At 45.5% G+C, this 21,963-nt stretch overlaps 9 protein-coding genes across 9 annotated transcripts; 4 read left to right on the top strand and 5 right to left on the bottom strand.

Annotated features, from left to right (window-relative positions):
* Positions 1-70: 70 nt before the first annotated feature.
* On the top strand, positions 71-4,782 carry AGABI2DRAFT_210072 (hypothetical protein). Its single transcript, XM_006455560.1, has 34 exons — positions 71-289; positions 354-489; positions 538-624; positions 676-741; positions 800-844; positions 898-914; positions 962-1,065; positions 1,117-1,191; positions 1,250-1,276; positions 1,335-1,429; positions 1,486-1,551; positions 1,603-1,686; positions 1,740-1,815; positions 1,863-1,896; positions 1,951-2,090; positions 2,147-2,220; positions 2,274-2,289; positions 2,343-2,393; positions 2,443-2,547; positions 2,598-2,608; positions 2,660-2,754; positions 2,804-2,857; positions 2,909-2,957; positions 3,002-3,078; positions 3,131-3,402; positions 3,468-3,711; positions 3,766-3,913; positions 3,968-3,988; positions 4,041-4,073; positions 4,125-4,172; positions 4,223-4,294; positions 4,354-4,382; positions 4,442-4,515; positions 4,567-4,782. Exons 1-34 carry the CDS (start codon positions 88-90, stop codon positions 4,642-4,644), a joined length of 2,805 nt encoding a protein of 934 aa, XP_006455623.1. The 5' UTR covers positions 71-87; the 3' UTR covers positions 4,645-4,782.
* Positions 4,783-4,859: 77 nt separating this feature from the next.
* Positions 4,860-5,449, bottom strand: AGABI2DRAFT_180587 (hypothetical protein; the record flags this gene model as incomplete). The annotated part of the gene is made up of 2 exons (XM_006455559.1): positions 4,860-5,223; positions 5,292-5,449. The coding sequence occupies 2 exons, from the start codon at positions 5,447-5,449 to the stop codon at positions 4,860-4,862; spliced, it is 522 nt and encodes a 173-aa protein (XP_006455622.1).
* An 839-nt stretch (positions 5,450-6,288) lies between these two features.
* On the bottom strand, positions 6,289-6,819 carry AGABI2DRAFT_121521 (hypothetical protein; the record flags this gene model as incomplete). Its single annotated transcript, XM_006455558.1, has 1 exon — positions 6,289-6,819. One exon carries the CDS (start codon positions 6,817-6,819, stop codon positions 6,289-6,291), a length of 531 nt encoding a protein of 176 aa, XP_006455621.1.
* Positions 6,820-7,096: 277 nt separating this feature from the next.
* AGABI2DRAFT_227064 (hypothetical protein) lies at positions 7,097-10,098 on the bottom strand. The gene is made up of 19 exons (XM_006455557.1): positions 9,902-10,098; positions 9,845-9,849; positions 9,501-9,781; positions 9,410-9,440; positions 9,271-9,356; positions 9,205-9,215; positions 9,110-9,144; positions 9,023-9,056; positions 8,929-8,946; positions 8,847-8,866; positions 8,755-8,789; positions 8,585-8,701; positions 8,506-8,530; positions 8,294-8,448; positions 8,155-8,236; positions 7,988-8,090; positions 7,807-7,930; positions 7,575-7,744; positions 7,097-7,520 (listed from the first exon to the last, which is right to left on the bottom strand). The coding sequence occupies exons 1-19, from the start codon at positions 10,060-10,062 to the stop codon at positions 7,421-7,423; spliced, it is 1,593 nt and encodes a 530-aa protein (XP_006455620.1). The 5' UTR covers positions 10,063-10,098; the 3' UTR covers positions 7,097-7,420.
* A 3,433-nt stretch (positions 10,099-13,531) lies between these two features.
* Positions 13,532-14,012, bottom strand: AGABI2DRAFT_227062 (hypothetical protein; the record flags this gene model as incomplete). The annotated part of the gene is made up of 2 exons (XM_006455556.1): positions 13,743-14,012; positions 13,532-13,687 (listed from the first exon to the last, which is right to left on the bottom strand). Coding segments are annotated over exons 1-2 (270 nt in total), but the record flags the coding sequence as incomplete, so codon positions are not given.
* Positions 14,013-14,361: 349 nt separating this feature from the next.
* Positions 14,362-15,450, top strand: AGABI2DRAFT_121517 (hypothetical protein; the record flags this gene model as incomplete). The annotated part of the gene is made up of 4 exons (XM_006455555.1): positions 14,362-14,367; positions 14,429-14,608; positions 14,665-14,886; positions 14,947-15,450. The coding sequence occupies 4 exons, from the start codon at positions 14,362-14,364 to the stop codon at positions 15,448-15,450; spliced, it is 912 nt and encodes a 303-aa protein (XP_006455618.1).
* A 990-nt stretch (positions 15,451-16,440) lies between these two features.
* On the top strand, positions 16,441-18,452 carry AGABI2DRAFT_187844 (hypothetical protein; the record flags this gene model as incomplete). The annotated part of the gene is made up of 10 exons (XM_006455554.1): positions 16,441-16,478; positions 16,550-16,592; positions 16,653-16,760; positions 16,827-16,945; positions 17,007-17,036; positions 17,105-17,408; positions 17,470-17,643; positions 17,704-17,876; positions 17,929-18,139; positions 18,198-18,452. The coding sequence occupies 10 exons, from the start codon at positions 16,441-16,443 to the stop codon at positions 18,450-18,452; spliced, it is 1,455 nt and encodes a 484-aa protein (XP_006455617.1).
* A 1,246-nt stretch (positions 18,453-19,698) lies between these two features.
* Positions 19,699-20,106, top strand: AGABI2DRAFT_210060 (hypothetical protein; the record flags this gene model as incomplete). The annotated part of the gene is made up of 1 exon (XM_006455553.1): positions 19,699-20,106. The coding sequence occupies one exon, from the start codon at positions 19,699-19,701 to the stop codon at positions 20,104-20,106; it is 408 nt and encodes a 135-aa protein (XP_006455616.1).
* A 583-nt stretch (positions 20,107-20,689) lies between these two features.
* Positions 20,690-21,904, bottom strand: AGABI2DRAFT_227053 (hypothetical protein). The gene is made up of 3 exons (XM_006455552.1): positions 21,537-21,904; positions 21,090-21,467; positions 20,690-21,053 (listed from the first exon to the last, which is right to left on the bottom strand). Exons 1-3 carry the CDS (start codon positions 21,793-21,795, stop codon positions 20,767-20,769), a joined length of 924 nt encoding a protein of 307 aa, XP_006455615.1. The 5' UTR covers positions 21,796-21,904; the 3' UTR covers positions 20,690-20,766.
* Positions 21,905-21,963: the final 59 nt, after the last annotated feature.

Here is a 21,963-nt window from a genome sequence, read left to right as displayed (position 1 = left end):
GAAGTTTGTCATTCAGGTTAATGAGCAATTCATCGCGACGCGTCCCTTCCTTCTCTCTGCCTGTTTTTCCCCTTTGAACACGGGTTTATGACAGTTTGTGCTATGATGTCGGGTGGAAAAACAGCCGGTCGTTCTAGTCTTCTTGATGCTCTTGACGAATCCCTTGTTTCGGGGTCCCAAAGGGCGGTACGGCAACCCTCGCTTGCACCGATGCAGTCTCAATCTCCTGAAGAGAGTGAGGAAGACGAAAGTTCAAGTGCTTATGTCAATTCGCAGTTTCTCCTCAAAAGTATGCCCATCCCCTTGTTTTTTTTTTAATCCCCCTCCTGAATCTATCGAAACACCCTACATAGTGATGGACGTTAAGCCGTCTGCATCCCAGCCTTCGCCAGCTGGTGTCATTACCCACCGAAGGAATTTTAACCTCTTCTACGACCAGGAAACCCCTTTGAAACCTATTGATTTCGGAGGAGCCGACCAAGAGGAAAAGTAGGCGCACGTTTCGTTCAAGAATTCCTTCTTTAATCTCGGAAACAGGCTCGCCGAATTCGTTACGAAAGCCATTGATAATGTTAGTCACGGGTTAAGCGTGCAAACCGCGATAGAGAAGCTCGGACTGGAATGGTAACGTGGTTGTTCTTGCGAATTTGAGAATCCTGTTAATCCCCCTTGCAGCAAACAGGATTATCTCCCGGGTCTCGAGGTTCGATTATTGGCTCATCAAGCCATAGGAGTTGCATGGTGAGTGACAGCGGCGTTGAGCTATTTTGGGAACATAAACAAACAGCATCTTTCCAAGGATGTTGGAGCAAGAAAAAGGGCCGCACAAAGGCGGTATCCTTGCGTGAGTCGACTTGCAGTATCGTATATTCTCATTACTTACTCAAAGGCTGGCAGCGATGATATGGGTCTTGGTACTACTCGTCATTTCTCCCGTTTATCATGACTCAGCATGAATCAGGAAAAACCGTTCAGATGATCGCTACAATGGTTAAGAACATGCCTGACATTGAAGATGACCATAGAACGACGCTTGTTGTTGTCCCCGCTGCACTACTTCAACAGGTGAGATTCCTATTGTGGGAGCGTCATTTAGCAAATTGAGAGTCTTGGTAGTGGAAAGATGAAATAGAAGCCAAGACGAACGGATTATTTTCAGTCCATATCCACCATGGCAAGGATAAGCTTAAGGTTAGCCTTCATTTCCCTAATTATATCCTATGCCTGGGGCTAATTAGTTGCTTCCCAGAGTTCTTCGGCCGTGAAATCGATGGATGTAAGACATTGGATTGAAGTGGTAGCCTACTTCTGACTCCGGCTTTCTCCATTCCTAGGTCGTGATCACATCATATCAGACATTGCATGCGGATTTCCATTCTCCTTCTGATGTGGACCCTCAAGATGAGTATAACTGGCTGGTAAAATACGGGTGAGCTGAGGCAGTCTTGCCGGTGTGTAATGGCGCTCACATACTACATTACTCAGCGGTCCCTTGGCTCGCACCAAATTCTTTCGAGTGATTGCCGATGAAGCTCAATTTATACGCAATAGGTAATTTTGAATTTTTCGTATTGCCATTTTCTGCCCATGATCCTCGTACAGGGCGACTCGTGCAAGCATCTCTCTAGCGTATGTGCGTGCCAAATACCGGTGGATGTTGACGGGCACACCTGTCACAAACACTTTGTGCGTCTTTCCACAGCGAACATATGTTCGCGTTCTCATTCCATTTAATCCAGGGTTGATCTGTATGGCCTGCTACGTTTCGGCCGTTTTAGGCCTTTTAATGATTGGGATAGTTTCAATAGCCACATAGTATATCTTTTCTCCTGTTCCCGGGAACCGCGCTGAACTCCTTTCAGGCAAAAGTCCAAATGAATGATGCCCTACTCGCCGGTAAGTGATTTGACTGGCCCAACTTGATTGATATACGAATGACTTGTTTAATAGGTACACGCGCTCAAGCCATACTCAAACCCATACTGTTACGTCGGACGAAGGATTCTAATATCGAGGGCGTACCCATACTTCAGCTACCACCGAAAGATGTTGAACTAGTCAAGCTAAAATTCTCAGAGCAGGAACGAGAGGTGAGACGTTGCGGAACAGGCATGTGGTGACTCTAATAATTGTTTATCCTTATTAGATCTACAACTCCTTCGAAACGCGCAGCAAGATAACAATCAACAAGTTCATTCGAAACAATACCCTTGTTAAATCGTGAGTTCTGTTGATAAAGCGTCTCGCGTAAGCAATTGCTAACCTTCCGAAAGGCATCACATTATATTGGTGCGCTTTATCTACCACCATTTTTCTTATTTCGCCCATTGACATTCGCTTAGGTCTTGATATTGAGATTGCGACAACTATGTTGCCATCCTCACCTCATTCTTGTTTGTCATATTACACTCAAGTCGATTATCTCCTCACAACGTGTGATAGTCACAAACTGAAGACTTTTCCGACCCTACTGTCTTGATGGCAGATGAATGTGCGAAGGAGTTAGCTAGAGCGAAGAAAGAGATTGGAGGAACCCTTGTGGCTGAGGTCCGTTTAACTTTTCATCACTCCCATAACATTATTAATTGCGAGAAAAGATTAAACAACGGTATGCTGCCCTTCATCTCTCGTTGAGTATTAATTAACCTTTTACTCATAGCTTCCTATTGCGTAAAGCTGCAGACGCACTGGTGGACTTCACTAACGATGACGCTGACATCGCTGGGACATCTGAGTGTCCCAAATGTAGTGACAGTAAGCTATAATGAGCTTATCGTCAATGCGTTCATTCATGGTTTGAAAGTGCTACTCGCGGATAATGGTCGTATACTCGGCTGCGGTCATGAGATATGTTTTGGTTAGTTTCGTTGTTAGATGGCTGTCCATACTTGGTCTCACTGATAATTAGATTGCGCGTTAAATCTCAAGAATTCAGCGTTCGAGCATGATGGCATTTTGTGAGTGTTTTGGCTGTATGCAACCTTTTGCTGATAGAATTTAGCGGTTACGGCAATGAAAAACAGAACGACGCCGTTGAAAAGATGTATGAAATGGCTCAGGTCAAAGGATGGAGGCCTTGTACGTTTATCATTACTAACATTCAGTGAAGCGTCCTTATGCATTTGTAAAGGCCCTACGTGTGGCGAGATGATCGATCTCGGACCTCAAAAAACTTTCAAATGGGCTGCCTTTGAACCTTCCGACAGGGAGTTATATGATTATGACCGCGCAAAGAAAGAAGCGAAGAGAAAATTGGCGCGTAGGAAAAAGGAAAGCCCTCGAAAGCCCTCTCTCCCAAGTAAACCTTCTTCTAGTAGGGATATTATGGATCTTTCGGACTCAGAGGATGAGCTTCCATCTTTTGGAGGACTGGGGCCATCTCCTAAACGTCGAAAGAAAAGTGTGCGTGAATGTTTGACGTCTCGTTCTGATTCAATAATTGATTAATTACTTTGTGAATGTTGTAGCACGATCATTCTTCCGACGATGACGCTAGAGGTTCATCAGTTTCTCGAGGCAACTCAAATAAGAGTCAAGTGGCATCGCAGAATGAAGGAGCTGGTACTAGTATGGAAGGCCTTTCAGCCGCAACCGTGAAGACGTGGTCTCGAGGAAATAATGACATGGTTTCAAGTACGAAAATGGTTGAGATGACGCGATTATTGAAAAAATGGGAAGCGTCTGGAGACAAGATAATCGTCTATTCTCAGTGTAAGCTGACTTGCATTTATATAAGCGGTCAAATAGGCTCATTGCATACCATAGGGACTTCCATGCTGGACCTGATTGAAATTGAATACTCCCATCACGGCATTGATTCCCTTAGGTTCGATGGCAAGATGAATAAAACCTCCAAAGATGAGGTTCTGGCTCAGTTCAAGCAGCAGGGAGGGCCGAAGGTTATCTTGATCAGGTAAGCTCGTCTTGGATCCATCAGGCTTATAGAAGATGCTGAGAAGATACATAGTACTAAATGTGGAAGTGTTGGGTGAGTACACGTTAGTCAGAAGGACTCAAATGCCCATTTAGTCCTTTCCTAGCCTTAATCTCGTCGCAGCGAATCGCGTCATAAAGTACGTCAGTTGATATCCATATCTAAACCTCGCTAATGTATACATTCATAGTATGGATCTTTCGTGGAATTACGCAGCAGAATCTCAAGCCTACGATAGGTCGGACTGTATTCGCTATGCGTATTAACAGAACTAATGCAAAAATGTAGATGTCATCGCATTGGACAAGAAAAGAACGTGTTTGTGAAACGTCTGGTTGTTGAGGATACCATAGAGGAACGGTGCGTACTTGAAAACCCGTCATATCTTCTTGATTGATTGAGGTATGAAATTGAAATAGTATGCTCAAATTGCAAGAAGTGAAGATGGGTGAGCTTCTTAACTACGTACTTCTGTCCAAAATATTGATGTGGAAATTTTTCATATAGGTTTGTCGGATGCTGCTTTGGGTGAAGGATCAGGAATTAAACTCAGTAAATTGAGTGTGAAGGATATCAAATACGTGAGTAACAAAATATTTATGGTTTAATCTCCTTGCTGAATAGCTCCCCAGCTCTTTGGTATGACAAAACCAAAGCCGGCAAAGGAAGACGGGACGACCCAAACGCAGCTTCCAACTCGACCCGATTAAGGCCTTTGGCTCCCGAGGCGCGAACGTTAAGCTGCTGGCATCATACAGTAAATTCGTCTAAATACCCTTATCTCAGAACTTCTTCTTGGTTTACCATACTGTTTCACAATATTATCATTGGGCCTTGCACTGTCTAAAAGAGAGGTATGCGAAGTGGATATATGCGACTGATCTAGAAGAAAACTGTCCGCATAAATTAATGAGAGATCTGGTCATCACAATAAGACAGCCGCCACAGCAGCAACCAAACTCAGAACCAGCCATTCGGAGCTAATCAGTCCAACTCTGGATCCTGCGTTCCGGGATTTAGCGAGGTTGGGACTTCCTGTCGGGGTGGTAGCAGCGGAGAACATGGAAGTAGATGCGTATGTCATGGCAGGGCCGGCCATTGGTGTAAGCTTCGGCGGGATAGAGGGAGGGTGTGATGCGATCATGGAAGGTGCGGGAATAAACCCGCTATCATCGGTCCATGTATCTGTGGTTTCATCGTCCAAAATAGATGTCGCCGCTGCGTCACTTTCTGAATCGGTTGAGATTTTGAGAGAATCAGAGTCACTCTGCAAGGTCGCGGTTGATAAGCTAGATAGAAAGGAAAAAAATGGATGTCATTCGCATTGATGTTTGTGCAGGAGGGAGTTAGTCTTTACGCTGTGTCTGTGAAAGAAGGCGAGACAGCATCGGTAGCAGTGCCGGTGGCTGTAACACTATCGACGGCTTGTTCAACAGTGGAAGTTTGGCGACGACCTTGCACTCCGACAATAGCAATGAGAGTGACGAGTATAGTGGCTGAGGCAATGGGTTTCATGATGAAATAGTTGCGTAGGTTGTGAACGGTTGGAAGTTGGCTGTAGTGATAGTGGCTGGCTAAGAAAGTATGAACTTTTATAGCTCAATACCTCTTTTTTTTCGTGATCGGTCTTCGTCATAATTTTTGTGAGGAGCTGACAAGAACAAGTGTGACGGTGCTGGCCCCTGGGTGTTCATATAGGTCAGCCACAGGAGTGCTCCAGAATATCATTGAAAACGACTACAGAGTTGTATTAGAATGGGGGAGTAGGTGGACATACATATATTGACCATTCATCACCCGTTGTATTGAAAAGTAGGGAGGGATATTATCTAGAGTTGGGAACTTCAGAATCTCGATCCTCATCGGTTCGGGCCCAGCCGATCCGTCATATCCCAAATTGGAAAGTGCTGCTTCTATGTGCTTTGGCCAAGCATCCAACACGTAAGAACAGAGAAACGTATCTGAATATCATATAAGGAATTCGGAGGGCCGAGAGACAGCTAAATTAATCATATTCGATTATCTTCGAAATGGACAGCCCAAATGCAGAGACGAGGAACCTCTCATGGTCGACAGTACCGGTGGTATCTAATCGGAAGTTGAAGAATTAACGACAATCACTACATGTACAGGAGCCGGAGGATAAGCCACGACAGTCTTCCCTGAGTTGGGGGGCAATGAACCGGCTTAGTTTGGCGAAGCAGAGCTTAGCACCTCTCGGAGAACATACACTTAAAGTAATATTTCACCCTAATTCTATTAGAATAGGTTCCTAAAAACATAAACTTGTCAATCCCGTCTATTGATTTTAGGAGAGTAGAACATAAACACTTACTAGATACCGTTATTTACGATTAATTGCTAAGCGCTAGTAGTACGAAGCCTATCATCCAATACATTCGGTGACCGGCCATGCTACATCGTTCCACGGACCCAGCGGCGTCATTCCTAGAAGTATCATTCGCAGGAAGAGCGCCAGTGGTGGACGACGAAGGAGGCACTTCTACTGTTGTCGTCGTCACAGTTGTGGGCGTGACTACTGTGGTTATGAAAGACGCAGGTGGGATTGAAGTTACTACGTGCGTCGTTGTACTATGGGTAGATGTGATTGTTATGGACTCGGTTACGACGGCATTGACACTATCCCAAGAAAGATTCATGAACATGGTTTTCAAGCAATACAAGGGAAGGAAAGCATACAATAATTTATCAGGTTCTCGCAGCGAAAGCTCCTGGGGAGCGGCATTCACCAGGGGAAAGATCACATTGGAAGTGTCATGGTGAACCGCCGCTCGCGAGTTCTGTTGCGGCGCTATGGCGGGTGCTACGGTACCCAGTGCAGTACTCAAAGTACAGGCTAGGGATGCGACATAAAGGATGAGCATAACTGCTCAACCGGCTATAATGAGCGTAGGAAGGAAAAGTGCTGGCAAAAGGTAGCCCCGAGAGCCCAGCAATCAAGTTAACATAAACTGGCGGTGGAAGGGGAAAGCGTGCGGACGATATCAAAGGCGAGGGAAGGTGATCCTGGGCGGAATTTCAAGAGTGCTTGATAAAAATTTGTTCTTTTTCTCTTTTTGACCAAGTAGATCATGAAGGGTCCAGGTGATATTTGTTTGTCAAGGGGCAGTGAGTCTCTCTGGAAACGTTTTCAGATCATCAGAGCCATATAAAGACAATGATTATTATATTATCAATGATACCATAAAATCTAAGATGGATTCCTGAAACTTGTATATTGTTACCGGAACGGGGGACGCCGAATAGTGGAATGACTTCAATGGGTAAGAGAAGCCGCGATATCGTGGAGCGTTTGATGGGTGTTTGAAACAATGAATGCCAATGACTGCCAATACAGTACGGTGGAGAAAAATTGGCAGTTCGGAAGGGGTATACGATCATGCTGATTGCCGAATATATATACGCGCGATGAGAAACTCCGAAGATTTAATTAAGGACATGTTGAAGCACTGATGGAGGGAAAACTTAGCATCCGTCGTTCTGGAGGCGATTTTTAGGCCATTCATTCGGATAGTTGGGGCTGTCCCATAGCGTTAAGTTGAAATTGGTGTATGCTTCTTCGTATCTGCGAAAATTGAATATAAGAACATGGGAGACAATCGGCGAAGGGAGGACATACGTTTCTATGTATTTGGCAGTGGGAAATCCGACGGGATCACATCCAACATTGACAGCATTTTTGGGTTGGTATATGCGTACATAGTCAATGCTCATAACGGCAGGGAGTGTCAGTTTGTCGAAATCGATATAACCAAAATTCGGCGAGAATCCCAAGTTTGCGATAACATACTGTAGGGGGAAAGGTTCAAGATTCGACATACACTTGAAAATGATTAGGAATGAACACCTACCATTGGTTCTTGCGGAACAGGTCGCGCATGGATCTCGGTTCGAGTATCAGCTCCCATCCCGGCTCCCATCAGAGTCCATGCTTGTTTTCCATCATTGATCCAAGTAATATAGGCGTTGTCGAATCTAAAAATCATTCATTATCCATTCAATCAACTTGAGTAGTAGAATGTGATTATGTACCCAGGTTTATACTCGAACCCATACACCGAGAAACAACCCTTCTCCAGTTCATAGCAGTCTTGATTAGTCGTTGATAATCCACTCGTAGTTTGCTGGTAAACACCTAAGTTTCATGCGTTGAACCCTTCAGTTGTGAGCCAAGGGAGGTCCGCAATCAATCAACTCACCGCCATGGTACTGATTGAGCTCAGTTTCCTGTGTGTCATAGATGATCAAATTCTCCGACGTGTTTTGCCATCTATATTCGGCCTACCGGAAGCGAGATCACAACATCAACAAAAAGCAATTAAAGCAAGCTTTTCTCACGTTGTATGGGGCCCACTGAGCTGAAAGGGAAACTTTGCCAAGGCCACCATCGATAGTAGCCTCAAAAACATCTATTTCTGGAGCGGACCGACCAACGTAACTGCCATCCGCGCGGACCGGTCCTGGGTGAGATTCTCCCGGGCATGTACAAGCAGCTGGTGGAAACGATCAATATTACTTTCGGAACGCAATACTATCATGTTTGTGCTCACAAAGGCGCTGCCCGGGTAAAAATGACTACGTGAAAAAAATCAGACGACATTCCATTGATGATGCTCTATGTCCACTTACTAACGCACCATCCCAAGTAGGATCCCCTCCTGTTAACGCAGCGGCGGGGGTCTGGGTTTCTGGGTATGTTTGGTTGGGGAGGGTCCCAACATCACAAGCATCGTAAGAATATGGCCACTGAACCAGACACATGAATTCCGTATACTCAACAAGCATGGACAAAGACTTACCAATCCTTCTAAGCTTGCGCCGTACCCAGCACGGCCTTGAGAAATGAGAATAATAAATGGGGGTGTCTTCTATCTGAATACCACTACCATACCTAAATTGCCCATAGCCCATCTGTCCAATATCAACGAAAAAAATCAGCATCTCTTGATTGGGCGGGGAAAAGTGTAACCCACATAGCTGGCCACAATCCACTGATTTCGATTGATTTTGACACAACGATGAAATAAATCAGTTGGAATACACAAAAGCTTCGGAACAATGACTTACCTCACTTTGGAGGAGCCCGGTAGTGTCACTGATGCTGGTAACATGATTCAGGCTTGCGACTATATCCTCGGGTAACTAGATACGTACTTTCAATCAGACCTCCCGTAAAGCAAAACTTATTCCTGTGATGGATCCAACAGTTGGATGATTGATGGCGCACATGTAATTGCAGAACAACATACCACGATTGAACCTAATGATGGAGCTTTGAGTCGCGTTACTAAACGAAAGAGGTATCTTTCACCTACCATCCCAGAACGGTACTTCATATTATGATTGTTCACAGGATCAACTTCCGACAAACTCAAGCGTAGAGCACCGTCGCGTGTTATCGCTTCAAAGCTATCTTCAGCATGGTAGTTCCTAAAAGGAGTAATGAAGACCTGCCTTGTTGAGGATCATACCACTCCAAATCATTCTATAGCCAAAAGAATTAGTCTCCCACAGACATCTCTAAATGGAAATCCGTTTAACGTACAGTTCCCCAATAATGTAAATCCACCGCCTCCCAGTAAGGATCTTCACCTGGATAGAACGTCCGTCCATCCTGGTTGAACTCATCTGAAAAGACTAAAATGAGTTCTTCGTCAGGATGAATGTACGATTTTTTGGTGTACGCGTCGTGTGGCGTATCCTTGTCGATGAGAGCATAATTGCCAGGTATTTTTGGGATTTGTCCCGTTGCATTGATGCCACCGAGATTAAAACCACCTTGAGTGGTCGGTTTATGTTTCGTGAAATGTTGCATGATAGGAAAACCTGACGAAGGTTATTGATACTCGGCACAAAGAGTAATCAAACCAATGGAACTATGACACACACCAGCACTATAGCAAGAGTCACTTCAATTGCAAATAATTATTAGATGATAGAACTCACAAAAGCATTAACATCCCTGCAGCGAGAATAAATAGACATCCCAAATTAGCAATTCCACGACCCGTGCAAATCGTTCCTCCTTTGTCCGACTTTCTATCTCTCTTTGGATCGGGATTGTGTAAGAAATCATCGGATTCAGGAGCACCCATAAGAAGTGGCATTCCCCAAGAATGAGGAGAAGGTGACAGCGAATACTGTAGGCGACGGAATGTCAGTCAGTACTGGTAAAAGATGCCAAAATCATCGAATTTGTCAACGAACCTTGTCTGCCAGTGACCTCTACACAAGAATCTACCGTCAGCCTCAATCAATTACCACATATAAGAGTAAACGTACAGCATCGCAATCTGGAATGCCCGCCGAACGTGTTTCTAGGACATCTTGAAAGGTATTTAGTTTGGTTGTAGAATTAGTCGCTAAAAGGTCTTCGAAGGATGTCGCAGCGGAACTCTTGGGCACAGGAGTGTCGCTCAACGACACCATATCACCACGTTGAAAGCTCAAAGGAGGCCGGCCGTCACGTTGAAGTTTGAAATGACGAGTTTCTAACCAGGCGGCTGAGGTGAAGTCCAGGGGAATGGAACGAAACGAGCGTGAAGTGTGGGAGGAGCTGGAGAGAGAAGCTATACCAACTCCCGTCCACAAGTGAACGAAGTTGAGAAGAGTCAAGAAAAAGTGGAACTTTCATAAAGGAATAGCCAATTTCACGTAAAGTACTACCAGAAAGCGTTTAGCGCTAGCTCGCTTCCGTCACGCCGCGGTTTCCGTTACGTTAGTTTTTAAGAAGCCACCCCACAACGGCGCAACCAGCTCGCAACAGTCATGAAAAAATCAATCGAGGTCAAGACAACAAAATTGCGACCGCAATCCAGAACGTTTTTCGAGTGAATACTTGATCACGGGGACTGGACAGGAATTAATTATCATCTGGTGCCAGAGTCAGTTTTGATGTGTCCTATTAATATACATATTACTAATACAACCTATTATTATTCAATTTTTTCTCTTCCAAATTTTGTATCGATGTAGATGACGTTCCTGGGCAAGTACTAACAACTGTGTTAAGTTATATAGCTTGTCAGAATTTCAGATGTTGTATATGAGCTACACAAGAGCCAAAGAATCGGGAAGAAAGCACAAATCGGTCCTCGCTCAAGAGCAAAATTTGAATTTCATGGTCACGTCGCTTCAGGCTGAGATATAAATAAGTATCAAATTTTTAAATCCGCTACTAGCTCGTAAAGGCTGAGCTCAGTAATTGAAGTACACCCAGGCTGGAGCTGACTTTGCAAACATCGGGATTTTACTTTCTCATCAAATACCCTCAGATCAAGGTCTTGCACTTTCGAGCATGCACAAGCCGTGAAAGCCCAAGTTGGGTCCGGTTTGTTACGAGAACTTGTCTCCCACCATATGCCGTCCCCGCGCCGCTGATTGTGTTCCGCTATCCACAAAACACAGTATAAACAACTTCGTTTACTAAGCCCAATCGGTTGATAACGATCGTCCACGCCTGGGACCCAGCCAAAATAGAGAATGATGCGAAGCTCGGCGTGAAGGTATGTATGCACTGTCCGTTGCCATGGTTCAACGATGAAAGGTTTGCGTTCTCTCAATTCTTCTAATTGCTGGAGAGACAAGACGGATGCACGATGTAAGGCTTCCTCTGGCGTCACACTATGAACACAAACGTCGCCTGTACCCACTTGAATACCTATCGATTCATCTGTAACCCAGCGAAATTTGATTGGCCCTAGCCGCTTTGCACGTTTGATAAGGGAATGGACGTCGTTGATGTAGCGGCACAGCTTTGCCGCACATCGTTGAAATCTCTGCACCTTCTGATACCCTGCATCTTTCAGTCTGACCCATTGTCGCAGAAAGCGTGAATGCGATAGTGCCAGGGCGGAGATGTATATATCGAAAAACTTCTCCCGGCTCGGTACTTCGGAGGCTACCGCACCTCCGATAATATTGCCGAGAAGATCTCGCGATATTGTTGAAAGCGATTTGTCTGTGTAGCCCTCTATGATAGTATCCGTACCGCGAGGGAACTCCCGTTCTATCGTACTCGGTGATAGGGGTTCGCATGCGGACGGGTTTTGATCGAATCTCGAAGAGAAGTCATTGTTGAAACCGGTGTCTATGACGGAAGCCAGCAGTTTTTGAACCCGCTTTAGTACATTTGCTCGACAGCGTCGAGCCACAAAGGGATATAGGTCACTTCCCCGACGAACTTCTGGACTGTAAAGCCTAGAGAAAAGTTCCTTCGCATCTGCTATATCTTCGGAGGTAGGAGTTCCGTTCTTTGCTAAAACGAGCTCGAGACCCAGGCGCTTATCAAAGGCAGCCGCAAAATGTTCTCCTGGCAGGCCAGTGGACAACAGTAACGCGATGGTGTTCAGAGGTTTCATTCCCTCGCCAAAGTCGTGCAATGCGCTATCATCTGGATAATCTAGATCGAGTTTGTGTAAGAGCAAAAGTCGTTCAGTAAGGAGAGCTTGATCGTGGTTGAGATTAGCCATGGTCGTGAGGTTTTTATGTGCAAGGTTTTTATGACGGCAAGTGAGTAGATGGTTGTCCGGATCGGAGATGAGATCGGATTTGAGAAGCTAATGATAATCAAGGGAACTCGGCCCGCCGTATTTTGCCGAGCATACAACTGTTTGCGAAGTTGATCCAGTGTCCGTCGAATGTTCCATCTTCTTGCCAGCGCGTTTGTTTTCGTATGCGGTGGTGGACTAGCACTGGTACTTCAAATTACACTATTCTAGCCACAGATATAGTGAACAAGCTTTGGCTCATCACCCGAACCGGAAGTTCATTCAGTCAAAACAGCTCGATCAGTATGAAGATGTTCAAAGGCGCGCGTTGATAGTTACTACCTTGTAACTGGATCCCGTCAAAGTACTTGCGACTTTCTGAATTTAAAGTATTATACGGTTGTACTACATGAGCCATACATCGGGCAGAGTAAAATCTGGAGGACTACGCAGCATTTGAGTGCTCATTCGGGTCGAAAAATATCAAGTAGTACAATGAAGCTTTAAGCGCCGTCTTGCAGTCGGGCTACCGTATTAGAAACATATTAACGGATATTGCGGGACATGATCAATTTGGTGCCGCGAGGATGATAGTCATCGACATCATAAAACCCGCATTCTCCTACTAACAAAAAACAAACTGCAGTTAGACGATATATACAACTCTCGATCTTAAATGAAATAAAAGAGACGACATGCATACTTCTCGTGCCGTGGCAATCTAACTTTCCAAGCAACCTTATGATTTTGACCTGCGTTACCTCACGCGAAGGTGTCTGCAGTTGCACTTTGTGGCGCTGCTGCGGCGTTCAGATGAACGGCTCCGCACGTCAGTTAATTTAATGACGACTGGCTTAAGTGCTTTCATGGGTCTCTTTATTTATCGAGCAGCAGCAAAAGCGGCTTCGGAAACGTGTTCACCATGATGCGACATGATGAAGGTTGGGATCGATGGATGTGCCAACTAAATTTCATGTCTAGTGCTCTAGTAATAGTGGCTTATTAAAAGAGCCACTACTCTGAATTCAACACCGCCCGCCGAACAAGAGTGCTTCCGCTCTCGCAAAGGATCCCACCTACTCTACGCATGTACAGAATCCTCTTGAGCTATTTCAGCGAGGTCAGCTTCCTTCGTAACCTTTCCCAATTGAGCATCCTCCGGTGCGCCTGGCTCGCGAGGCTCTTTCGGATTCCCCTCCTTCAATCCAGAGTTCCCTGTGCGTTCGATGCTATTATCTGTATTCTATCGAACTCGTGAGTAAACCTTGGCTGATGTTGAAAAATTTCGTTGAAACTACCTGTGGGGGATCTTTCACATAATCATCATTTATGTTGTGGTCGGTTACTGCTGGCTGTCCAACAACGACGGAAGACTTTTTGAAAGTTTGATCAGTGTTGGCGACTCGGGGCATTTCTGTGATAGATGAAGTCGAGTCATATGCATAAGCTCCAGCTTTTAACTTATGAGACACTGCAGCTCCAACTCGACTCCAAGCATGATATAAGCTACGCCTCAGCAAGTGGTCATCTAGTACTCGGCACACCAACCGAAGGCACCGAGGGAGCGCAACAAAAGCGCCCCACGTTGCCGGTTGCCGGATATATGGGGATTAAGAGTGAAATCTAGAAAGTCCGGAAAAGGACGAGCGCGGAAGATTTGTCAGATCAGAACGAATCTATTAGTGGATGGCCACCGCATGATCCTTTCTTTCTCCCCAACCAGCACCTTGGCTGTTGTCCTTACCTTAGGCCAGTACCTTTAGGTCGCTCTTTGCTCATACTACTCGCTGGTGTGCGCGTAGTAATCCCTCGCTCGATACGAACACCTGCACCCACCTTGTAGGGTTAAAACGGCGATCATGGTATGTTCCTTTCAGGCTTTTCAGATATTTGCATCGATGCTTTCGTCCTGCACTGATGATTGTTATCTGCACTATTATCTCCACGTCTGTTTTGTCAGAGCTCACGCAATTTTCTTATCTAGCCCCCCCAAGTTCAAAGTCGACCCGCCACAGCCGATCCGTTGTCCACATCACGCGGCATGGATAAGTTCCCTCCGGTCCAGCATGATCCCATGCATCCGTCGTCTTGTGACACTCGAGCCAAGATTAACTTACAACACCGCGAGGCACTCAGACTGGCTCTGGGAAGTATTCTAGCGCCCGTGAGTAATATCCTGACAGCAATTGGAAAATGACGTGCTGAATGCAAATTGTATAGAAACGTCCTTCGATGTCTGGGTCACGTTCTTCTTCTGGGACGGCGAGTCCCTCGCACTCCTTCTCCGGTTCTTCGGGTACATACACTCCTGCGACTCCCCCAACTGGGCCATATACTCCATCATCGGAAGCAAGTGTTTCTCAGGAACATACGTATTCAAGACACCATCTGTCTCATTCACATTATCATCCTACGCACGCTCCTTCGAAACTTGGGCGCGCGGTGAGTCACTGCTGACATCATCTACTGAGATAGCACTCTGACTCATGGGTATACTTGTAGGAATCACGTCCATCAGAAAGAGATAGTAATTCGGCGCCACCACCAACTCCTCAACATATCTCACATCCCGTCGGACCCCCTCATCCTCTATTCCGCAGTCGATCCCACAACCCCTCTAGTCCTCCATCGTCACGCACGAGCCCACGTATCCCGTCCACTAGTCCTCCTTCGACGGGTACACCTTCTACGACTGTTGTTGTAGAAAGCGCGGACCGGGGGCCTTTGACCCATCAGTCGATATTCCCTGAGGCGACGACGAGTAATGTTGATGGTGGCAAGACTGCCTCGGTTGAAATGCCTTCAACTAGGGTTTCATTTGTTGCGGACCCCGCGGTAATACAAACTGCTGCTGCGTTACCTCAACGTGATGATGGTCATGCTCAACATGACAGTACTGAATGCAGTCGCAGGGATGGTTGTCCAGGTACACCTAAAGCCAAGTTCCTGCAGACGCTTCAAGGCAAAAGTGCATGGGATGCATTGATACATGGATCATTCTCATAATGTTTATGTCATCTATGATCATTTGCACGTCTTAGTTTATTGCTTTTATCTTCGTTCAAGGTATGTTCATCCGTCACGTTTGGTTATCTTATCCCTCTTTGCTTTGAGTTTGCGTGTATCTATCTGCTATTGTCTTTGCGATAACCTGTTTGTACGACTTGTATTAGTAGCTGTAGTTACAGGATGTTGTATCTCTATTGATTTGAATTATCCACCAGTTAAAAATTAGCTCTATGTGGCATCGAACTCTGCAAGATAAACTTTCATCGCCTTGTATAAATCAGTTTTTTGGCGCAGGTTAAACGTTAACCTTTCGGGAGAGGTAAGTACCCGGTATCCACCTCAATGCCGATCAATTCCAACAAATCATCAAGTCGTCCAAGGATGAACACCTTCGGTGAATTATCACCCATGTCGCCATGTCACAAGCAAACATCATAATATCGTCCACGAAAACGACTTTATATAAGTTCTTCTTCGAAGTCATCGAAGTTTTAATATTGAGACAAGATCTGAGGATGAAGGAGTAAACATCAGCCACAATCTGAGAGTATGTTTGACGAGACCGAAGTAATCATCGTCATACGAGCTAAATCGGGTACATCCCTGGCTACATGCAGGGTGGACGAGAGGTTGACCAGGTAAATTGGTGGTGTCTCCGGCCCTAACAGCCGCCAAAGCCAAGCATATTAGAGCTCGAAGTACCCCGTAACTAAAAGTTCTGCGCCGTCGCCTCTGTGTGCAAGTGAGTAGTGATAATCTGAGCTGAAGTACAACTATGCACGTTTGGGTGAGGAGACGGAGGCTGTTCATGATCAGTGTTGAAGAGGATGGGATAATTATAGAATTTCAAGCCGAACCAGTGATTTGGCCGATCATTTGGCGGGCCTAAATCAGGCAAGTGCGATAATTATCTATTGTTTGCAGGGCCAAACTGTCTTTTGCTCCTGGTTTCTATTATCGTCTAGGGTCCGTCTGTAGAAGGCGAAGATGACTACATACGATACATACCAAACGCCCTTGTCTAGGTCAGTATCTCGCTTGAAACTAGCTTGAGAGAAAGTCGGGCTAACGCGCCTTATTTTTTTTTGTCTCAAAGTCGTTATGCGAGCAAAGAGATGGCCAATCTCTTTTCTCCCGCGGTACATCTTTTAGCGCTATTATACCTTTAGCTTAGTTCGTCTGACACTGCCGCATATCAGACCAGGTTCCGTACTTGGAGGCAGCTATGGGTGAATCTGGCTATCGCGGAAAAAGAACTTGGATTGCCGATTGACGATGAAGCTATCGAACAGATGAAAGCTAATCTCGTGCGTCTTAGTTATCTAATCTTTCACTCTTTGTGGTTCTTATTGAGTCCGAAACTTGGGTTGTAGGATTTGACGCCTGAGCAGTTTGAGATCGCGGCTGTCGAAGAGAAGAAGCGAAGGCACGATGTTATGGCTCACGTTTATACTTTTGGAACGGTAGCCCCTGCTGCTGCTGGTATCATCCAGTGCGTCAAAATCGATAGATTTTACACTGTCTTTGACTTGCTCATTTTTCTTTCGGAATAGTCTCGGCGCAACATCCTGCTACGTGACCGAGTGAGTCTGATACCGTCCCACTTATAAGCTTTCAGTTCCAACTCACATGTATGCTTCTTCCCATTCAGTAACGCCGACCTCATTTTCCTTCGCACAGGACTCACATACCTCGTCCGTTCCCTCGGCATTCTTATCTCGCGTCTCCAAGCGTTTGCAGCTCAATACCGCGAACTTCCCACTCTCGGGTTTACTCATTTCCAACCTGCGCAATTGACTACGGTCGGTAAACGCGCCACGTTATGGATTCAAGAATTGTTATGGGATTTGAGGAATATCAAGAGAGTCAGGGATGATATTGGTTTTCGCGGCGTGAAAGGCACTACCGGTACTCAAGCCAGTTTCTTGGCGTTGTTTGATGGTGATCATGACAAGGTTCGTTGGGCGGAATATCAAGCTTAATGTTTTCTTTTGTCAAGTCTAAATGTGATTTCAGGTGGTCGAGCTCGACAGACTTGTCACGAAACTTTCCGGCTTCGATTACGTTTACCCGGTCACCTCACAAACCTACTCCCGAAAGATTGATATCGACGTTTTGGCTCCTCTTGCGTCTTTGGGTGCTACCGCTCACAAGATTGGTACAGATTTGAGGTTGCTCGCCAGTTTGAAGGTTCGTTCCAGTCCCTTATGTTTCTCTATATTCTAATCGAGCTTCTGCTACGTTTCTTAGGAAGTTGAAGAACCTTTCGAGTCTACCCAAATTGGAAGTTCGGCTATGGCGTACAAGCGTAACCCCATGCGCTCAGAGCGCGTTTGCAGTCTTTCCCGTCATCTTATGGTACTTCATCAAAATGCACTCATGACCTCCAGTGTTCAGTGGTTTGAGCGTACACTCGACGACAGGTCAGTCTTTTACGGTCCGATAACAAATAGATCGACTCATGGTTTTTCATAGTGCAAATCGTAGAATCACCCTTCCGGAAGCATTCCTCACTGCTGATATTGTTATATCGACACTTCAAAACGTTTCTGAAGGACTCGTTGTTTATCCGAAAGTCATTGCTCGTCGAATCTCTCAAGAATTGCCGTTCATGGCGACTGAGAATATTATCATGGCTATGGTCAAAAACGGTGGCGATAGACAAGAAGCACACGAAAAGATTCGTGTATGTCCCACATCAGTTTATATCTCAGAGGTTTTGCCTTAGACATAGATATTCGTAGGTCCTCTCACACGAAGCAGCTCATCAAGTCAAGCAGCTCGGGCTCGAAAACGATCTGATCGAACGTGTTAAAGCGGAACCCTATTTCGATCCTATAAAAGGTCAGCTCGGGGAACTTTTGGATCCGAAGAGTTTCATTGGTCGTGCGCCAGAACAGGTTGATGAGTTTTTGAAGAATTGGGTAAAACCTGCCTTGAGTGATAAAGAAATTGCCGAGGCGGTTGAGAAGAGTCAGAAGTTTGAGTTGAATGTCTGAAGGAGGGATATGTATGTATAAAGTATTTAAATGAAGACGCAAGATAACAATTGTTTTATCGTCGCTCATATGGTGCTACGACACGTTTCAAGTCCAACCAAGTACGCACATATTCTTCTTCACTTTACCGAAAGTTCTATCATTTACTAGGAATTGAAATCGTAATTATAAGTTTGTCCTGGGGTCTTAGGCAAACACAAACAGAGTTAGGCTATATGCGGATACGTAGTTCCTTTAGGCTCACTCGGCAGTCGGTCACGTCGACTCAATTTCTGCTTACGATGAACCCTCTAACTTGGCCCAACTTCAACTTGCAAGTTCAAGATTTGTTTCTATTCTGCAATCATCGCAACACTTTGGAATCTGGATGGGCCTATTCGAAACACCCTTGCACATACCATGGAAATGCTAACTGGCTGTTCTGCGTGTCAAAATTCAGATCCAGCCCTCCCCATTGTTCTATCTTGTTCTATTCTAATGGTACCCGGACCCCATCTGCGCAACTAGATAGGCTATGGATGGCTTTCTCTTGGCCTTCTTCTTTAAACACTACCGGTATCAGCAATTGTGCGATTCATAATGCGCATTCGTCGTATCAGGCTAGCGGACTGACATAGATATCCTTTCTATCAGCAACGAGCGGTACTAGAGTCATTCTTCCGGCTGCACCGCACGAACCATCCCGAGGTACGCAATACATGATGACTTGGGGTCATACAAAACAATGAAGCAACCGATGTTTTTCCGACATATCGCCTAGGGAAACCGTGACATTGAAATGTACAACATAACTATGCTGCCTTATATTTAGAACTGTTGGTTGATCGGTCTCGTTCAAGCTGCGCACAAAACGCGTAACCAGTTCAAGTTCATAGCGGACTGCTCCAGTCGACTTGGGATTACGATAATGCTGCCAGTTGGTTACTTTACGGATTGAGAAAAACTTCAGGCTTCATTGCTATCAGTTTATTTTTCTTAGACCCAAGAGGGTAGGTCTTGAAGGAAATAACTTTGCTTTCGAATGAGTAACACGTCTCGTAAATCTCATCCTTGGGCGGTATCTCTTAGCTGACACACAACTTCACAAAAACGGTCGCGGTAGCGGCGAAGGAGGAGAAAGAATCTTATAAAAGGCGAGCATTAATCCACCAGAAACCAGTCACCAACAATCAGTCAACTCAGCTCAACGATGCAATTCACTTCTACCTTCGCTCTTCTCGCCTCTACTCTCACTGCCATCCCTGCTATGGCTTTTGCTCTGGCTCCCAGGAGTCCTACTGCAGTGTTCAACTATGACACTCGCTACGACGAGCCTAATGTGTCGCTCAGCACTACTTCGTGCTCCGCAGATGCGGGTAATCTCGAGGGACACAAGACCTTTGGGTCAATCCCTAACTTCCCCCACATTGTTGGGTCTTTTGTTGCCGGGGGTTTCAACTCGACTGAATGTGGAGCTTGCTATAACCTCACGTACACCCCCATGGATGGCGGTGAACCGACTGTCATTCCCTTCACGGTTATCAACGATGACCAGAAAGGTTTCACGTCCAGTGTTCAGGGCTTGAAGGATTTGACGGGATTTGATATCGAGAATTTCCCTGGCGATGTTCCTATCTATTACGAGGAAGTTCCAATCCACTTCTGTGGCTTCTAAAGGTAAAACATCATTCACATTTATTGGAAACTAATAACTGATGTTTCTTTAGAATATCTGTCTGTTTATTTCTGACCTTCGAATAATAGTGTGGCCTCTTTGTATCCATGTCGTCTTTGCCCTTCTCGTAGATGATAATTGGCTCTCACTAGTAGATTTTTCCCATGTAAATGCCATAAGTGTTTGATATCTTTTGACTGTTGGCCTTAGGGCCCTTAGAAAAGGCACTGGTATTAATTCTTGCGCATTGTGCAGCGGTATCAAATAAACCTGACTCACCACTACAGCCTTCGACATATTAATACCAAACCACTTGAATCAATGGAAATTTGTCGTAAGGCGCCGCCATAGTGGTATATCTTAGGGGCTGAGTGTATGCCACATGCTTTTTCGACCGGAGGATGGGTGTGGCGCTGCGGATGAAATTTACTGGTGTAGATTGCATTTCGAGTCAAGGGCCGTAAATTTGCTTCGAAGGAGAGCAAGCGTTTCTGATAGTACATTATCAGGATATTGACGCCCATTGGGAATGTAGTGTATGACAAGAAATTGCAAATGAGTTCCATACATGATATAACATGTCCTAAAACGGTGAAAATCGTCATTAAGAGATACAAGAGTCCTGAATTCTAGCTCGTATTCGGAAATAGCATTGGGACCTCAGAGATCCTGACCGGTAGTCCTACCGGAGATTGCAGCCAACAGCTCTTCCGGTGTCGGCTTTGAGGCTACAGCATCTATGCGTAGCATCAATTCTTCTTCTAGATAAGTCGATGTTACACGACCAATTGCCCCGACGCGAGCCAAAGGCTTATGTGCGTCCGACGCAGAGCTTGTAACCTGCTCGGTCGGCGTAGATGTGCAATTTGTGAAGCGAAAATGTTGTTGTAGGAAGGGATAGGTGAATGCCGTGGATGAAGGTGCGAAAAAGATTATCCACCAATCATCTGTAGGTCGGTATGTTTAGGAGATTATATTTTAACTTTTGAAACAGGATAGATACTGGCCTGATTTCGTTTGCTGAAGCAGAGAACCTAGTTCGGACCCAAAGGTAGACGAACCGCGTGTCTCGTAAACTTGAATAGGATCAAGTTCAATACCAAGTCGCTTTCCCTCTTCCGATGAGAGAATATTAGGTATAGTGTCTCTATTTTTATCACCAGTCAAGTACAACATTCTTCTCCTTTCGCGTGGGTGACCTGTCTTCAAGTCGCCCAGGATGAAGTGAGCAAGTTGTTCGCCAGTACCGGCAGTTTCGCCTCGAAGATCTAGAGAGTTCCCTCCACACATGGCTTGAAATTCCCCTAAAGCAGATGCGGTGCCTTTCCCAACGACGTAAAAGGGAACCTTAGTCCAAGCAACTGCACAACGATATATGCTTCAGAGAAGCCGTGGACAAAGTCAATGGCGAGACACACTTAGAGAAGGACCAGAATGTGACCCTTTATCTGACAGAATCTTCGTAGCTGTGGTCAAGGCCTCACAGGAACGTTTGCTGGTGATTATGACCCCAACATAGTCTTTGAAATCCGGGCCAGCGGCGATAAGATTCTGAAGGTTTTGAAGATCGGTGAATGATGTTTCAAGGGCTGAAATAGAATGGGCACTATATGACGCATGTTCGAGCATGCGCTCATATGGGTCCGGAGCGGTTTCGCTGGGCGAACGGAGGAGGAGGATGTTGGACATCGGTCAACGGGTAAACGGAAGGTCTGGTTTTCAGTTTGGTTTAGGTTGGACCGATCTGTGTCAAAGAGTCGGAGGTTTCCACGCTCGTTAAGCGCTCTTTTCGTGGTTCAGAGTAAGAGAGGGTCAAGCCTGGAACTTTACTGACAATAATCAAAGTCAGAAAACAAA

The sequence above is a fragment of the Agaricus bisporus genome, assembly GCF_000300575.1.
Source record: "Agaricus bisporus var. bisporus H97 unplaced genomic scaffold AGABI2scaffold_11, whole genome shotgun sequence".
NCBI lineage: Eukaryota > Fungi > Basidiomycota > Agaricomycetes > Agaricales > Agaricaceae > Agaricus > Agaricus bisporus.
Note: the sequence above shows the minus strand (reverse complement) of the source record. Positions and strands in the feature narration are given on the sequence as shown.

Excerpts from the sequence above, each read along its gene's own strand:
- AGABI2DRAFT_210072 (XM_006455560.1), top strand. The coding sequence starts at position 88 with ATGACAGTTTGTGCTATGATGTCGGGTGGAAAAACAGCCGGTCGTTCT. Across the intron at positions 1,430-1,485 it reads AACTGGCTGGTAAAATACGG|CGGTCCCTTGGCTCGCACCA; the intron begins GTGAGCTGAGGC and ends TACATTACTCAG. Across the intron at positions 2,091-2,146 it reads TCTCAGAGCAGGAACGAGAG|ATCTACAACTCCTTCGAAAC; the intron begins GTGAGACGTTGC and ends TATCCTTATTAG.
- AGABI2DRAFT_227064 (XM_006455557.1), bottom strand. The coding sequence starts at position 10,062 with ATGCCACTTCTTATGGGTGCTCCTGAATCCGATGATTTCTTACACAAT. Across the intron at positions 9,441-9,500 it reads ATTTACATTATTGGGGAACT|AATGATTTGGAGTGGTATGA; the intron begins GTACGTTAAACG and ends TTTTGGCTATAG. Across the intron at positions 7,931-7,987 it reads GGGTTCGAGTATAAACCTGG|ATTCGACAACGCCTATATTA; the intron begins GTACATAATCAC and ends AATGATTTTTAG.
- AGABI2DRAFT_227053 (XM_006455552.1), bottom strand. The coding sequence starts at position 21,795 with ATGTCCAACATCCTCCTCCTCCGTTCGCCCAGCGAAACCGCTCCGGAC. Across the intron at positions 21,468-21,536 it reads AGATAAAGGGTCACATTCTG|TTGCTTGGACTAAGGTTCCC; the intron begins GTCCTTCTCTAA and ends ATCGTTGTGCAG. Across the intron at positions 21,054-21,089 it reads GTATCTATCCTGTTTCAAAA|ATGATTGGTGGATAATCTTT; the intron begins GTTAAAATATAA and ends ACCGACCTACAG.